The sequence below is a fragment of the Phacochoerus africanus genome, chromosome 8, assembly GCF_016906955.1.
Source record: "Phacochoerus africanus isolate WHEZ1 chromosome 8, ROS_Pafr_v1, whole genome shotgun sequence".
NCBI classification, from domain to species: domain Eukaryota; kingdom Metazoa; phylum Chordata; class Mammalia; order Artiodactyla; family Suidae; genus Phacochoerus; species Phacochoerus africanus.
In genome coordinates, this window is record NC_062551.1 from 158,646,034 (window position 1) to 158,663,316 (window position 17,283).

Genomic DNA, 17,283 nt, shown 5'->3' on the forward strand with positions numbered 1-17,283 from the left:
TTCTCCCCCACCACCCCCTGCCAGACCAGGAGCTGCTTGAGGTTGAGGACTGGTTTTGATCTCTGTCTTGTGGGCACAGGGCATGGCACAGAGCCAGAGGCTAAATGACTGAGTAACTACATGGATGAAAGAGGACAGGCCTGGAGCTGGGGACTGAGTTCTGGTCCAGCTGGGCACCAGGGTCCTGAATGACCTTGGGCAGGGCCTCCTCTCGGGGCCGGGGCCTCCCTGTAGCCTGAGGTCATGGAACTTGGCTGTGGGGGCTTCTGTCATGGTCAGAGGGCTGTTTGGCCCTGGGCTGATTTGCTGGCCCTGGTCTGGGGATGATCTCTTGTGGATAATGTTTCCGTGTGCCCCCCATTTCCCCTGGTCACGCAATCTCATTATGAGCCCTTCAGGATTTTTATCTAAGACCTACCCTAAGCCCGTCCCTAACATATGGTGTCCTACCAGACAGGGATGAATGGAAAGTGACGGGACATCGACTCATTCATTCATTCACTCCTTCCTTCTGCAAACTACACTCCAGCGGGGACCCCAGCCTGGCTCTGTGAGCCCAGCACTGATTCAGACTCCGCCCCAGCCCCGAAGGCGCTTCCAGTAAATAGTCACCAGCTCATTGAGGAGGGGCTGGGACAGAGGGCAGCACAGGGGTTGCGGGAGCCCAGAGAAGGGGCCTTACCCCTGCCTGGTGGTCAGGGGAGGCTTCTTGGAGGAGGGGACCCTTAAACTGTGTCTTCAAAGAGGCATGAGGCTTTGCAACAGCAAGCGGGGGAGAGCAGGGCGCTCACAGGCAGCGGGTGCAGCAGGGCTGGGGGAGGGTTAGGGAGAGGCTTTTGGGGCTCAGCCCTGATGCTAGAGCTGCCTGCTGTGGCCTTATGATTAAGAGGAGGGGGGATTATCTGCTCTTGTTTACATGATTAAAACCAGACAAATGACAAATACTTCCTTTATCTGAAAGAATGAAAGGGCTTTGGGGAAAAAAGGCTTTTGGCAGCAAAGCAAAGTGAAAGCATCTCCTTAATGACTCTCTCACTCCCCACCCCACCCCGCTGGTCCAGGGCTGACCAGCTCAGGGGGCAGAGAGCCGGGGTCAGGGCAGACAGAGGTGCAGAGGAGCCCAGAAGAAACTCACAAGCCCCTCCATACAGCCCCCCACCAGGGGAACCTGGGCCCTGGCACTAACCCATGATGGCCACAAGGTGGCACCCCTCGGGGGAAAAAGCTAACCACGGCCCCATTTTATAGATGGGTATCCTGAGGCCCAGAGATGAGGGAGTGACTTGCTGGCACAAGGTGACATAGCCAAGGGGCAGAGCTGGGACGAGGACCCAGGGCACTCAGTCGCTCACTCTCACTCATTAGCTCATTCAGAAGCCCCAGTAACCATGCTGAAGGCTGCTGCCGGAGCTCACACGGGGCACTGGGGACCCACAGAGAAGCCCTTTCTCTCACATGTCCTCAGTCTGATGAGAGAGACAGATGGTGACAATGACAACCAGGGTCATGACAGCGAAGGCCGGGGTTGTGGGACCCCAGGATAGGCTCCTAACTCTGTGGGAGAGGCAGGTAGTCCAAAAAGATTTCGCCAAAGAGATGGCACAGAGCTTGGTCTTACCTGCTGGGTAGGCGCTGGGCAAGGAAGGGAGCTGCTAAGAGGACACCGGGGAGTTCCCTTCGTGGCGCAGTGGAAATGAATCCGACTAGGAACCACGAGGTTGCGGGTCCGATCCCTGGCCTTGCTCAGTGGGTTGAGGATCCAGCGTTGCCGTGAGCTGTGCTGTAGGTCACAGACGTGGCTCGGATCCCGTGTTGCTGTGGCTGGAGTGTAGGCGGGTGGCTACAACTCCGATTAGACCCCTAGCCTGGGAATCTCCATATGCCGCAGGAGCGGCCCTAGAAAAGGCAAAAAGACTAAAAAAAAATAAAATAAAAAAAGGAAAGAAAAAGAAAAAAAAAGAGGACACCGGACAAGGGAAGAGGACGGGGCAGGACTAGAGGTGTGAGCGGACGTGGCCGAGGATGCTGGGCAAGGCGGAGGGGTGGAGCGGCGAGAGGCTGGGGGCGGGGGGGGGGGGCTCCCCAGACCCACACACTCCCTGGAGTGCTGTGAGGGTGCTGGGCAAAGCCAGGAGGGGTGAACGTGGGTACATCTGGGTGCCTAGCCTGCCCAGCCTCAGACGCTGACCCACATCGCTCTCCCAGCTTGATGTCTGGCCTCGCCTCCCTGGATGCCAAGACCTCCAGCCGCCTGGGCATCCTCACTGTGGCGTACTACCTGTGGACCACCTTCGTGGCAGTCATCGTGGGCATCGTCATGGTCTCCATCATCCATCCGGGTGGCGCGGCCCAGAAGGAGACAACGGGGCAGAGTGGGAAGCCCATCATGAGCTCAGCCGACCCCCTGCTGGACCTCATTCGGTAACCCTCACCCTGTTGGGAAATGCTTGGCATCCCACCCCCCAAAAGGGCTGGGGCTGCTGTTGACGCCACAGGCCCTGCCTGACGTGTCACTGGGGGCGGGGGGACGGGGCGGTGTGGGGATGGGGCGCTCAGGGTCTGCTCTTGACTCCTGGGGATAACAAGGGGGGCAGCCACAGAGGCCCTGCTGCTCCCTCAGCCCCTGAGCTTCCTGCCCGGCTCACACTGCACTGACTGCCCCCGTAGGGTGGGCTGAATGGCAGGGGACAGGGGACCCGAGAAGGGCATTCCCGATGATGACAGTTGTGCCAAGGTTCTGCGCTGGGAGGTGCTGTGGTGGGGGAAAGTCGTGGCCCATTCCGTGTCACTGGGGCATGAGGTGTGCGTGGGGAGGGGACAGACCATGAGGGGCACTGGGAACCAGCCCACGCGTTGTATTTTCTCCTAAGGGTCACAAGAAATGGGTTTTAAACCTAGGAGTGGCACGATCCAATTCAGAAGGCTGTCTCTGTCCACCAGGGTGCTGGTGGGTGGGAGTGGTCGTGTGGTAGGAGGGGAGGACTGGCCAGGGGGGCACTGGCCAGGGCGACAGCCATGGGCCTGGGAAAGAGGGAGGGCGGAAGCCTGCTCAGGAGGCAAAATCGGCAGGAGACGGTGAGGCAGGGAGGGTGCTGGTTGCGAGGGCAGGAGGGTCTCTGGCCAGAGTGCTGGAGGGGGCGGCAGTGTGGTCAGACGACAGCACTGGAGCAGGTGCAGGCATCCTGCGGAGATGTCAGCTGATGGTTGGCTGGTGGATTGAACCCTGTGGGGGAGTCTGAGCTGGAGATGGAGGTTAGGAGACCTTCAGGTGGAGACATTAGGGATACCCTGGTGGCAGAGGGGTCTCCCAAGACAGTGCAGGAGAGGACAGCAGGGCTGGGACGAGCCTGGGGAGGATCACATTGGAAACGACTGATTAGGCTCAACAGGATACCCCATTCTCAACTTGCTCTATCTATGCCTTCTGGTCCCTCCTGTTTTCTCACCAGTTTCAGACATAAGCAAGCCAGTCTAGTCTCATGTTCAAATTCCAAACTCATCCAATTTAAAATGAATCCCATCCTAGCCTTTTGCAACTGATTTAAATGTGGAAAACTCGAGTGGGAAGAAGATCATAGCAGGATTTTCTGTCTTTCTTGCGCCACCTACTCTGCTGGTGTTACTCCTGGGGTTGGCACGAGCCGAGAGACGAGAGGGGATGAGCTAGAAAAGTCCTCCTCCACCAGTGGTGGAATAGCTGGGTTCTCCTTGGTTGTATTTCTTCAAGGGATCCCTCGTGGCCTCCGTGGAGCCCCTCCTATCACAGGTGCATCTCACCTGTTATTCCCTTGACTCAGGCGTTTCCTGCTCCATCTGGCTGCTCGCAGTGCCCGCCACAGTCTTGGCCTCTGGTCAAGTTCTTTGCTTGGAGGAAGAACCCCCCCCTCACCCCCACTGGGTGATCCTCTTAGGCAGAGTCCCTTCTGCAAGGTCCACACTGGCCCATAAAAAACACACACCTGGAGTTCCTGTTGTGGCTCAGCAGGTTCTGAATCCGGCTAGTATCCATGAGAATGTGGGTTCAATCCCCGACCTCACTCAGTGGATTAAAGATCCCACGTTGCTGTGGCTGTAGTTGTGGCTGGCAGCTGCAGCTCCAATTCCACCCCTCGCCTGGGAACGTTCATGTGCCGCAGATGCCGCCCTAAATCAATACGTGAATAATTTAAAAAGCAGGAAAACACACACTTCTTTGCTGGAAGTGCAGGCCTTTCTCAAGGCCTTTGGACATGAGTCAGGCACCCGCTCCTACACGCCTCATATCCTAGTGGACACAGCCAAGGTTTTTGCATAGCTCTGTTGCCTTAAAGTCAGGGGGGAGCACTCCCCTTGACCCCTGTGGGGGTAGATGCCCAGCATACTCTCTCTCTCTCTCAACTCTCACCCTCTGTATCAGTTAGCTACTGCTGTGTGACAAAACCTCTGAAGACCTAGTGACTGAAAACCACCACCATGAGTCTACAGGTCAGCTGGAAGCTTCTGCTGACTTGGACTGGGCTCAGCTGAGCTCGCTCATGTGTCTGCAGGCAGCTGGCCACTCAGCTGGGGAACAGCTGCTCCAGGATGATCTGGCCTGAGGTCTCTCACCTTCCCAAAGGCCAGCCTGGATTTCATGGTGGTGGCAAGAGCCCAAGCCAGAGCTGGCCTGGGCATGTTCTTATGATGAATGCAGAGGAACAAGAGAGGGAAAGAAAAACATGCAAATATTTTTCCAAGTCTCTGCTTTCATCAAGTCCTCTAGTACCCTGTCGGCCAGGGTGAGTCAGGTGGCCACACGCAGACGCAGGGTGGAAGGGACCACACTGTGACAAGACATCCTATCAATGGGATGGCCATTAATCATGGCCCTCAGGCCAGTCAAGCTACCACTCCCTCCATGTCCTCTCTTTTCCAGGTTCTTTTTATTCTTTGAGATGTGTGATGAACTCAGCATCACAGAAATACCTGCAGTTCCTATTGTGTGGTTCTCAGCCACAGGGTCTCAGGCCAGAAAGGGAGACCCAGGCAGGGTCTGTTGTATCTGTATTTACTGGCCGGGTGATTTCATCTAGCACCACGGCATCGAATGCTTTCTGTACCCCGACACTGCCGAATTTGGTTGCCGGTGGAAACCTCTCACCTGCAGTGCAGATTCTTTCACAGACTTGTCCAAAGTCATCTCAAAATGAGCACACCCAAGGCTAAACTCTTGATTGGCCCCATCAGTCTGCCGCTTCCTCTGCCCTGTCCAACTTAGCCTGATGTTTCTCATTCTCTCACAACGTGCCTCCCCTTTGCCAGCAAATTCTATCAGCTCTACATGCCAAATAATATCCCAAACCTTGTCCCTTCTGTCGCCCTCTGCCACTGCCACCATCACCAAGACTGCCATCACCTCTCACTTCAGGTCATGCGTGGTCTCCTGCTTTCTCTCTGTTTCCCTACTGTCTGGTCTCAGCACAGCAGCCAGAGGGATCCTTAAAAAAAAAACCAACCAAACAAAAAAACCCCACAAAACCCTGCTGATAACTCGTCACAGGTCAGCAAAATGCACCGTGTTCCCTCTGGCCAGCAGGCCCCACTGCGTGCATGTCAGCCTCTGACCTTCCCTCCCACTGTCCCTCCCCTGGCCCAGCCTGGTGGCCTCCCTGCCTTCCTCCAGACATCTTTAGGGGACCGCCTTGGCACCTTGTCCTTGTTGCTGCCTCTGCCTGGGTGGCCCTTCCTCCGCTCACTCTCCTTATGCCTCTGCTGTGTCACCTCTTCAGAGGGGCCTCCCGCCTCTGTCCTGCTCTCTCCTCATAGCCTGTATTATCACCTGACATCATCCTGCCTGTGGGTTCCTGTATATCTTTTTCTGTCTCCCCCACTGGAATAAAATATGCTCCGGGAAGACCAGATCTTTATTTATTTTTATCTTTTTAGGGCCAGATCTGCAGCATATAGAAGTTCCCAGGCTAGGAGTCAAATCGGTGCTGCAGCTGCTGGCCTACACCACAGCCACAGCAAAGCAGGATCCAAGCCAGATCCGCAACCTACACCGAAGCTGACGGCAACACCGGATCCTTAACCCACTGAGCAAGGCCAGGGATCGAACCCGCAACCTCATGGATAATGGTTGGGTTCGTGAATGCTGAGCCACAACAGGAACTCTAGGAGGACCAGATCTTTAAAAATCATCCAGCCGTATCTGGGAGCCTAGAAGAGCCCCTGCACGGAAGAGGTGCTGGGTGTCCGCCGAATGCTTACGTGGGGTGCGGGGGCATCGGTGGGGTGCGGGGGCATCACTGAGCAAGGCCAGGGATCGAACCCGCAACCTCATGGATAATGGTTGGGTTTGTGAATGCTGAGCCACGACGGGAACTCTAGGAGGACCAGATCTTTAAAAATCATCCAGCCGTATCCGGGAGCCTAGAAGAGCCCCTGCACGGAAGAGGTGCTGGGTGTCCGCTGAATGCATACGTGGGGTGCGGGGGCATCGGTGGCGCTGGGGTGTGAAGCCACAGGAGGCCAGACACTGGCATAGGGAAACCGGCCGAGTGTGCAGCGCTGAGGCGAGGTCTAGCCTTGGCCCACCGTCGCCCTGGAGGGCTGCGTAGAGCTGGCGTCGCAGGGGAGAACCGGGCGAGCAGATGTCCTGGAAGCCATGGAAGAGGAATTTTGAGAGGCTTCCTTTCTAAGATACACCACTCCTAAGATTCAGGGACGATGATTCATCATTTCTTGGATCCTAGGATTCGGAACAGCCTTTCCTTGTGGTGGAAGGAGTGTTGGGGCTCGGGGAGCCCCTGCCCTCGTGCAGGCCTCCCCTGCTCAGGGACTGAGGGCTCTGGCTCCCACATGCGTGTCAGAGTCAAGTGTTCCAGGAGTTTCTGCCCTCAGATGCTTTTCACGTGGTGAAAATTGATCCTTCTGCTGTGAGCTTTTTCCCCCAGTCGCTCTCAACCCTGAGGCAAGTTGTTTGGCAAAGCTGGGGAGCTGGGCATCCCTGTCCTCACTTCTTAGTCAGAGAGGGGGGCTGCAGGGGGAGATCATGTGCTTCCTGCAGGGAACCAGGACCTTGGAGGCAGCTGAGCTTTCTCGGCTCTGTGCGGTCGGTCGGTCGCCGTGTGGCTACCTTCCAGGCAGGCCAGCCCCCACCCCAGGCCTGTTTCCCCAGTGGTTTTCAAGATCCCTTCCAGCTCTGTGGTTCTGAAACACAGAGGCCTAGGGGCCAGGGAGGAGGCTGCTGGGCGTGCGCAGAAAGTTCTGGAGGCAGGTTCTGGGAGATGAGGTTGGGAGGACAATGCAGAGCTCAACCTTGAACTTGATTCCAGGCTGAGGGGTTGGTTGGCTGTTATGCTTGCAAGAGGGGAGGCCGGTGCGCTTGGGAAGGGTGGATAGGAGTGCATCCAGTGGAGTGGACCAGATGTGCCTGGAGGCATTGGGGAGGCCCTGGGACAAGGTGCGGTCACTTCCGTTCCATCTGGCTCACCTTTATTAAGTAACTGTTCCAGGCAAAGACGTTGTTCTGAAAGCTGGTGGGGAGGGAGAGGGGAAAACACAGGGCCCTGCATCCAGCGGTCCACCAGTTAGAACAGACAGGCCAGAAGAGTGCCCTGGACAGCCACTGGCCGAGGCCCTTTCTAGCTCCGACATTCTGGGAGGCTGTGCAGAAAAATGATACAGCCACAAGGGTACCAGCGGCCCCCTCACCCTTGCTCTGGCGCAGACCAGATGTTTACCAAGTGTTGAAACTGAAGAACACAGATGCCCCGCGCAGGGAACTGGGACCCAGAGGCAGGTATGGCTAATGAAGAGTCAGAAAGAGGAGGGGGAGCCTTATTCCCCTGGGAAGAAGGCCCACAGCATCCCTCAGGGCGGGAAGACCCGTCTCTACCTCTCAAAGATGATTCTGGAGGAACACGACAGGCCATTTCACTGGATGACTCGCCAAGACATGAGTTCATTTCCTGGGGCTCTGAGTGGGGCTCCCGGACACAGACCTCTGCTCACAAGGCCACCCCACAGAACAAACCCACGCGGAAAACGCATCAGAGCTCGGCCCCTGCATGTTTTCCCCAACCTTTCAAAAACACCAGAGCGATTCAGGAATGACGTGGCTCTATTTATAGCTCCCAGTTACCCCATTAGGGATTGGCTGAAACTCTAAGGAGCTGTGCTTGGAAAGGAATAATTGCCACCTTTGGAGCTTGGTTGGGAACATGGGATTAGGGGTGAGTTTGGAACCTCACAAGGGGAATTTATAAAGAGCAATGGAGCTAGACTGTGGCCTTGCCCCAGGAGACGTGTGGGGAGGCCCAGGGCAGAGTGTGAGCGTTGTTGATGGGCCTAGCAGTTAATATCTCCCAAACACATCATGTCTGCATTTTATGTAACTGGAGCCTCAAGGGACAAACCCCCTTCCTGTGGGTCTTCAAAGCCAAAGAAAATGTTTTATATTTTCCCACTGAATAATCAAAAGTGGAATTATTAAAATCTAAGGATCAGTTCATTGCTAATTCCCATGACCACATGTATTAGGAAATGCTTTTGGCTGCTAATTAAGAGAAACCTGAAGCAGGGGAGGCTTCAGTGAGGTAAAGGCCTGCATTTCCTCCCAAACAAGCAGACCAGGGGTGACAGCTCATGGTCATCAGGAGCCCATGCCCCCACCACCTTTGCGCTTTGCTATGCTTACTCAGCACCTGGCTTTTATCATCATTGTGCCTCATGGTTCAGTAAGGTTGCTGAAGCACCGGCTATTATGTCCATGTTCCAGACAGAAAGAAAAAAGGTGGAGGCAAGGACCAAAGGGTCCTGGCTGCATGGACATATGGGACTTACTTTGCACTGGCCACCCCTTTGCCAAGAGAGGCTGGGCAAGGGGGTTTGAACACTGGGCCCTCTTGGTCTTTGTAACATCCCTGGGTTTCAGTCCATGAGGAAGGAGAGAGGGTAGGGACTGGGTACGCAACCAGCCGCCCCTTCCGCAGCACATATTTCACATTCCTCTCATTTGAAAGGCAGATGCAAAGAGATGTGTGTACAGCGTGCACGTTCCATTCGGTTTCTTCCATGGCCTTTGAATGCTCTTGGTTTCTGCTCAGGCTAGAGCAGCCTCCCCTCTACGTTTCATTAGAGAACCGCTTGGTCCCTCGAACTTACTGAAACCGTACCCAGGAGATGTTTTCAAGCGGTTACCTCTTGGTGCAGTATGAGCCCTCCATTCCGGTCCCAAGGGCCTGGGGCCGGTGGCCCATGTGCTCTGGCAAGGCTGCGTGCCTGGCAGGGGCTGTTTGTCTGCTTGATGTCTAAAACCCTGGCAGGCGGCTCTTAGTCTGGTGGCAGAAATCTGCTTATCCCTCATTGACAAAACGCCTCACGTGAGCTTCTCCCATCTCAGCTCCTGACCCTGCGTCTCTAGGGACAAAGCTGACATCAGCGCGAAAAGCCATGACCATTCGCTACCAGGGTTCTGCCTTGGTAGCTCATTCTAAACCTTCTTCCCCCTGCCATAGGCTTACGGTGAACCCGTATTTTAGCAGCGATGAAGAAAAATCATAGCTTCTGTTTCCCAACCGTGGCTGCTTTGATGTAAAGTGAAGAAAAATTGTTCAATCGGAATTCCCATCGTGGCTCAGCAGTTTAAGAACCCAACTCACATCCATGAGAATGTGTGTTCAATCCCTGGACTTGCTCAGTAGGGTGAATGACCTGGTATGGCTGTGAGCTGCAGTGTAGGTCGCAGATGCAGCTCAGATCTGGCGTTGCTGAGGCGGTGGCGGAGGTTGCAGCTGCAGCTCCAGTCAACCCCTAGCCTGAGAACTTCCATTTGCCACATGTGCGGCCGTGAAAAAAAAGAGAAACGCACACTCACATTCATGGATAGAACTCCATGTGGGTGTGAGCTGAGTCTTAAAAGAGAAGAGACTTGTCGAAAACAAGAGTGGGGAGGAGGATCCCGGCAGAGGAGGCAGCGTGAGCATCGGGCACATGGCCCGTTCAAGGCAGGGCCAGCGCGGGAAGGAAAATCTTTGTTAGCATCTCTGGCTTAGGATAGATTCCTAAAGCAGACTGTAAAGGCAACGACGCTTGCTCTGAGCGGCAGATTGCGCTATGCCGGGTTTGCTGCCAGAATCACGTGCAGGTGCTCACCACCAAACCCCCTCACTAGTATGTGTGGTTATTTGAAAAGCTCTTTACCAGGTTTTGATTTGTTTTGTTTTGTCTTTTTAAGGGTCACACCTGCAGCACATGGAAATTCCCAGGCGAGGGGTCTAATCAGAGCTACAGCTGCCGGCCTACACCACAGCCACAGCAACACCAGATCCTTAACCCACCGAGCAAGGCCAGGGATCGAACCCTCGACCTCATGGTTCCTAGTCAGATTCGTTTCCACTGCACCATGGCGGGAATTCCTTTACCAGTTTGATAGGTGAAATATAAATATATTTATCGATGAAGCTAAACAATTTGAAAAAGCTTTCTTGGCTATGCTCTTTTTTTTTTTTTCCTGCCAAGTGAATTGCCTGATGATGATGTTCTGTCATTTTTCAGCTGAGGTACTAATGGTTTTCTGGTCCATTTATTTATGCAGCAAATATTTACTGAGTGCTTATGACGTGCCAGGCACTCTTCCAGTGCTTGGGCCACAGCAGGGAACAAAAGAGAGATCCCTGCTCTCCAGGGAGCTAATGTTCTGGCAAGAGAAGACAGACAGCGTACACGGAAACGTGGCCAAGATTTGTAAAAACTCTGTAAAGATTGAGGACAATGACCCTGATTGCCTGGTTTCCCCAGTTTGCCGTCTGCTTCACCATTTTGTTTGTATTGTCATCTGTCTTAGAGAGCTTCTTAATTTTTGTAGCATTTTATTTGGGCATGATTTAGGTTTGCGGTACAGTTGCAAAGGTGGTAGGGAGAGTTCCCAGCAATGCCCAGCTTCCTCTGAGGCTTGGTAACTCACATCTAGCACATTTGTCAAAAGTGAGACATCAAATTAGCACAACGAGATTAACGAAATTGCTTCATCCGATTTCACCCGTTTTTCCACTAGTGTCCTTTATTTCTGTCCCAGATTCCAACCCAGGATACCAAGCTACCCTTTGGAAATTCTTAATTTTTTGTTTCTTTGGTTTTTTTTGGCAGCACCCACGGCATGTGGAAGTTACGGGGCCAGGGATCAGATCCAAGCCTCAGTCGCAACATACTCTGCATCTGTGGCAGCGCCAGATCCTTTAACCCACTGTGCTGGGCCGGGGATCAAACCTGCAGCCTGGGGCTGCAGAGATGCCACCGATTCCATCGCACCACAGCAGGAACTCCAGGAAATTCTTGATTTTAATGACGTAAAATCTGCTGATTTTTTAAATTGCTCCTTTTGTTCTTAGTGAGTCCTTCCGTATTCTGAGATCTGATCAAATATTAACCTATATTTTCTTCTAACTTTTTATGCTTTCATTGTTCAATTATTTTTATTTATATTTTATTTTTTGTCTTTTTGCCTTTTCTAGGGCTGCTCCTGCAGCATACGGAGGTTCCCAGGCTAGGGGTTTGCTTTTTTTAACTTTAATTTAGTTCTTTCATCTTTCCCTTACGGTACTATCTCTATAGCGTCAAGGTAAAAAATTTCTATCTCCTATACTTTAGTGTTTGGTGAATGTTTTATTTTATTTGGATGTGTTTTTGTATTTACCTGATACGTTGAGCTAGCTTTAGTTCAAAGTACTCATGGAGCTGTAGCCGCCGACCTACACCAGAGCCGCAGCAACACCAGATCCAAGCCAAGCCTGTGTCCTATACCACAGCTCACGGCAACGCCGGATCCTTAACCCACTGAGCAAGGCCAGGGATCGAACCCGCAACCTCATGGTTCCTAGTCGGATTTGTTAACCACTGCGCCACAACAGGAATGCCTCAATTATTTTTTAAATCATCTGGGATTTACCTTGGTGCAAAGTGTACGTACGGATCTAGCTTTATTTTTCTATATAGCTGACCAGCTGCGCAGTTCTCTAGAATGAGTCCTTCCTCTCTTCACTGATTTCCTGAAGCAACTTCTAGCAAACAGATGTCCCAGGTTAGATGTCCCAGGCTCTGCCTCTAGGCTACGTGTTTCCTTACACTGATTTTTCTAGGGATGGCTCTGTCGGTATCTCACTGCTCCAACAGTTGCCTCTGTAGAGGGTGTCTTGTACCAGACTGCCTCCTCCTCTAGCTTTCTGAAAATAATAGGCATCAGAATAATGATCCCATTTATGTGCCAGGTCCTGTGTTGGGTGCCACAGATATGCATGACCAAGTCGTGCCTTCCGGGAGGCCAGTCTGCTTGGGGAGGCAGACCCACGAGCCAGTGCTGCCCAGCAGCGTGCTGGAGTGTCAGTGACCCACAGGGCCGTGGAGCCAGCCTGGAGCAGTCAGAGAAGGCTTGGCCTCTGCTTGATTGGAGTAGGAGTGAGCTGACAAGTGGGAAGGGCATTTCAGGCAGAAGGAATAGCGGACAGAAGCCTGGAGCTGGAAGCTTATGCAGCGTAACATGGGAACTGCATGCAGTTGTTATTGGAGCCTTAAGTCCTGGCGTGGGGGTGCCGGGACGAGGTAAGACTGCAAAGGGAGGTGGGCTGGGTCACAAAGACCCCCACTGCCAAGGGAGGTGTTCCGATGACCCCAAGGGCTCTCCTGTCCTGGGTGCTCAAATCCCCTAATTACTGACTCTCTTTCCAGGAACATGTTTCCAGCCAACCTGGTGGAAGCCACATTCAAACAGGTGAGCAGGTACCCGGGCGATGGAGCAGTGGGCAGGCGGGGCCAGGAAAGGATGGGTTTGCCCAGCCTGTCTCCCTGTCTTCTGGGGGTGGGATGCTCCAGGGGACGGGAGGTGGAAGGACCTAGATCCTCGGAGCTTCCTGTGGCCACAGGAACCTGCCCTGGACTCCAGCTTCTCACGAAGCATTCCGAGGCTGGAGGGAAGGCCCCACTCACGGTCCACTCTGCTCTCGTTGACACCCGTGCTCACACGCGGTCTCTCTTAATCCTCACGATAACTCTGCCCCAAGGCGGGGTCCTGCTCCTGGACCGGGAAACTGAGGCTCAGAAGGTCGAAAGGGTTAAAGGATTTGCCCCAAGCTTATACCACTAGTAAACAGTGGAGCTAGTAGGTAAGCCCAGACCTGACCGAGCCTGTTCACTTTTTCTTTCTTTCTTTTTTGGGGGGCGGGCTCAATGTTGGATCTCAGTTCCCAGACCAGGACTTGAACCCAGGCCGCAGCAGTGAAAGCGCTAGGCAACCAGGGGACCCCCTCTTTTTCTATTTAAAATAGTCCTTTCTCCCTAATACAAACAGTAATAACACTCACTGTAAAATATTAGGAAAATACTACAAAGCATAAAGCAGAGAATAAGAAACACCTGTAGTTCCAGCACCTAGCTGTAGTGACAGCAGAAGGTATGTCTCTAGTCTTTTTTTGCCTCTACAGGAATGTTTCTAAAAAAATAAAATTCGGATCCTTGGACATATACAGTTTGCATCTTGCTTTTTTCTCCCAGTCCCATAATAGCACGAGCCCTTGCCATGGTTATTAAATGTTTCTTCAAAACACGAGACTGAGTGATGACGTAATAGATTGTGAGAAGGCCGGCCTGTGATTTCATTGCCCATTTTCCCTTTGGGTTGTTTTCTAAGTTTTGCCCTTCTAGAAATTACGTTAAACAACTGCATACACCAGTCTTTGTCTGCCCTTCTAACAATTTCCGATTCTTTTCCCCCTTCTAAATATGTCAGCTGGGTGGTTGACTCAGTCCCACAAGCATTTCCTGATCGTCTTCCCTGTGCTGGGCCCTGTATTGGGCCTGGAGACACAAAACAGGTGGCTGAGGGTTGGCGAAGAGCTTCCAAAACAAGGAGCTGGGAAACTCTGCGCTCATCCCACCGTCTCTCCTAAACTCCTGGGTCTTCATCCATGAAATAAGCCAGAGCATGACGAGCCTGAAAGGCTTGTGTAGGGAGGGCAGATATTATTCCAACAGGGATGGAAAATATTGAAAATGCATGAGAGCGAGAACGTGGCTCAATCTCATACCTGCCTGCAATGCCCTTCTCTTTTGGCGAACTCCTACCCATCCTTCAAAACCCAGAACCCCGAACCGAGTGCTCAACATAGGAATCACAATGGCGGCAGCGGTGGCCATGGGGGCGACGATAGCAATGATGGTTACATACGGCTCACTGGGTGCCATTGTCTCCTTAACGTCGCAAGGTGGATAATAATTCAGGTCTCATTTCCCAGAGGAAGAAACGACCACGGAAAGTTTAGGTCCCATGTATTTCCTGAGTGGTTCCTTTTCCCCCCTTGAGGACTTGCTTTATTGACACTGTGGTGCTGGGAGGACAGGAGACACCCTTGTGTGGGCTCCTGGTGCCGGAGGAATGAGAGGGACATGCTCAGCAATGTCCTGAGAGCTGAGGAGGAAAGCGAAGCTACTCAGCCATTCGGTTCTGCCCCGTTGGGGCCTCATCTCGTCCAGGAAGCTTAGGGCAAGCTGAGCTTTTCAGGTAGAAGGTCCATGTTTTTATTACGGAAAGCAAGGCTGGCTGGATAATGGATGGTTGCAAGGGGATAAACAGGTGAATAGAGGATCATCCAGGTAGATTACCCAGGTCAGAGGTGGATGGATGGTTAGAGAGGGGCCCAGGTGGGTGTGATGATGCAGAGAAAGAAGACAGAGAAGGACAGACGGAGGGAGGTGTAGCTGGGTGGTGTGCAGAGGCATGACGGCCTCTCAGTCTTGGTTTGATACCATGGCGATAGCAATCCCCATCCTGCCTCCTCACAGGGCTCTTGTCAATCGGATAGTTCGTGAGTGGATACAAATGTGCTTCCAGGGTGTTGGTGTGGTTGGTGTTGATTTTAATAACTACACCTGGCCCTGACTCATTCCTGGCTGGTTGTGTCGCCCGCCAGTACCGCACCAAGACCACCCCGGTTGTCAAGTCCCCCAAGGCGGCATCCGAAGAGGCCCCTGCTGGGCGGAGCCTCATCTATGGGGTCCAGGAGGAGAACGGCTCTCGTGTGCAGAACTTCGTCCTGGACCTGACCCCACCACCCGAAGTTGTTTACAAGTCAGAGCCTGGCACCAGCGATGGCATGAACGTGCTGGGCATTGTCATCTTCTCTGCCACCATGGGTACGTGTGCCCACCTGCCCCGGCAGCGCCCTGGAGCCTGGCCCTCCTTGCACATACCCTCCCTGCGGCCCAGTAACAGGAATAGCCTGGAGTCTCCCCATCTGCCAGGTGGTCCCTTCCAAAGGAGGGGATCAAGTCTCTAATCCCCTGGGGGGCAGGAGCCGGCCTTCCCCACTCGGGATCCCCATTCCTGGGCGCTGTTCGCCTCCAGAGACGTCAGCCTCCTCCCAGCTGCCGTGTATTTAAAGCGCATTCCTCTCCTCATCCCGCAACCACAGGGCCACCTCACTGGCCACCTCCCCCCACAGACCTGTCTCTGCCATTTCTGGGGTCCCCTGGCCACCATCCTTCCCACTGCTACACTTCTGTGGGTCCCCAAGGCCACCACAGGCTACTTACCAGGAAGCTGGTGAAGCTTACTTGCACAGGCCCCTTCTGAAGTCTGCACCTTTTTTTTTTTTTTTGCTTTTTAGGGGCCACAGGTGCAGCATATGGAGGTTCCCAGGCTAGGGGTCCAATTAGAGCAACAGCCACTGGCCTACACCACAGCCACAGCAACGAGGGATCCAAGCCACGTCTGCAACCTACACCACAGCTCACAGCAACGCCGGATCCTTAACCCACTGAGCAAGGCCAGGGATCGAACCCGCAACCTCGTGGATATTAGTCAGATTCTTAACCCGCTGAGCCACAAGGGGAGCTCCGTCTTTGTTAAAGTTTGTATTCTTTTTCTTAAAGTGAGCCACGCACTGTGTAAACTCGAGATCCCACAAAACCTGTAGACACGCCTCTGCCTGCAGGGCCCTGTTCCCACCTCTACCGACAGACACACCAGTTTTCCTTCTTGGGGGCCGTTCCTCACCCACCCACAACAGTCTAGCTTCTCATCCTTCTAGGCCAGGCCAGGGCTCGTCATGGGTCTCCCCCCATCGCCCCGGCCCTGGGCCTGGGAGGAGGGCCTCTCTGGCTTCCCCGACTCCCCTGCGGGGCTTCCTTCTTGAGTGGAAAGCCTCCCCATCCTCCTGGCAGCTCAGGCAAGGAACCTGGAAGGCATCTCCTACCTGCGCTCTGCCTCAGCCCACATCCTAATCCCGTCAGGCCTGCCTCCCACATCTCTCCCCAGTCTGTGTATTTCCTTCTGCACCCCCCACGCCCCCATCCCAGGCATCCTCTCTCACCTGGTTTCTGCAAAAGCTGCATGCAGAGTCCCCTGCTCTGGCGTGTCCCCTTCACGAGGTCACAAAGTGCCCACGCAAAGCTTCCACCCGCTCCACTCTCCCTGGAGAGCCTTCGAGCTCCAGCCAGCCCGGCCCCACTCCTCTCCTCCATTCTCTTCCCCCTTGTCGCGCCACCTGGTGGATCCTGGACGGCGCCTCCCTTGGCCTGGTGCTCCAGCCCTCCCCTCCACGGCACCTTTCTCATCCTGCGTAAGCACCCCTCCTGGGGAAAGTCTACCTGACTCCCCAGACTGGTCAGGTGCCTGTGGGTGCCCCAGGGAGCCTGAAGAGCAGAAATAGCTGGTGCAGGGGGTGGGGGGCAGAATCAGCAGGCAACCTGGGGCTGAGCTCTGCCAGGCTTCCTCGGGCCAGATGGGCAGGGCCCAGTGTCACCGCTGTCTCTGGCCTCTCCTGCCCCCAACTCCCACGCCCCATGGCAGCTGCTCCCTGGAGATTGCAGGACTTGTTGGAGCAGGAGAAGCGTCCTTCTCTGGAGTTTCGCAGGCTTGCCCCTCCCTGGATGAGCCCGGAAGCCTCTAGGACACAGTGACTGTACGCTCCGGGAGGGCAGCCACAGAGTGTGCTTTGCTCTCCGTTTTTGTGTCACCAGGGCGAGAGCAGTCCCTTGTCACTGTTCCAGGAGTGGCTGGACCATGCTCACCCGCATGAGCTCACCACATGGAACAGCACCTGTGTGAATGCTTCCTGAGGGAAGGAGAGCCCAGAACACCAAGGGGAGGCAAACAGGGGCGTTATCATTCATTCGCTCATTCATTCATTCAAAGATGCGTGGCCCTCACGGGGTTAACCTTCTGTTGGAGGAGACAGAAAAACCCAGCAGACGACTGTTGGAATAAGTGGTGGGAAGGGGTCAGAAAGCGATGCGAGAGGGACAGGGACGCAGAGTGGAGAGTTTGCCAAG

The 17,283-nt window shown here is 54.1% G+C and overlaps 1 protein-coding gene across 1 annotated transcript in view; it reads left to right on the plus strand.

Moving 5' to 3' along the window:
- Positions 1-17,283, plus strand: part of SLC1A7 (solute carrier family 1 member 7) — a 47,741-nt gene that overhangs the window by 23,588 nt on the left and 6,870 nt on the right. Inside the window, 3 exon segments of the mRNA XM_047791508.1 lie at positions 2,206-2,421; positions 12,685-12,727; positions 14,922-15,144. Of these exon segments, the coding sequence (XP_047647464.1) occupies positions 2,206-2,421; positions 12,685-12,727; positions 14,922-15,144 (482 nt within the window).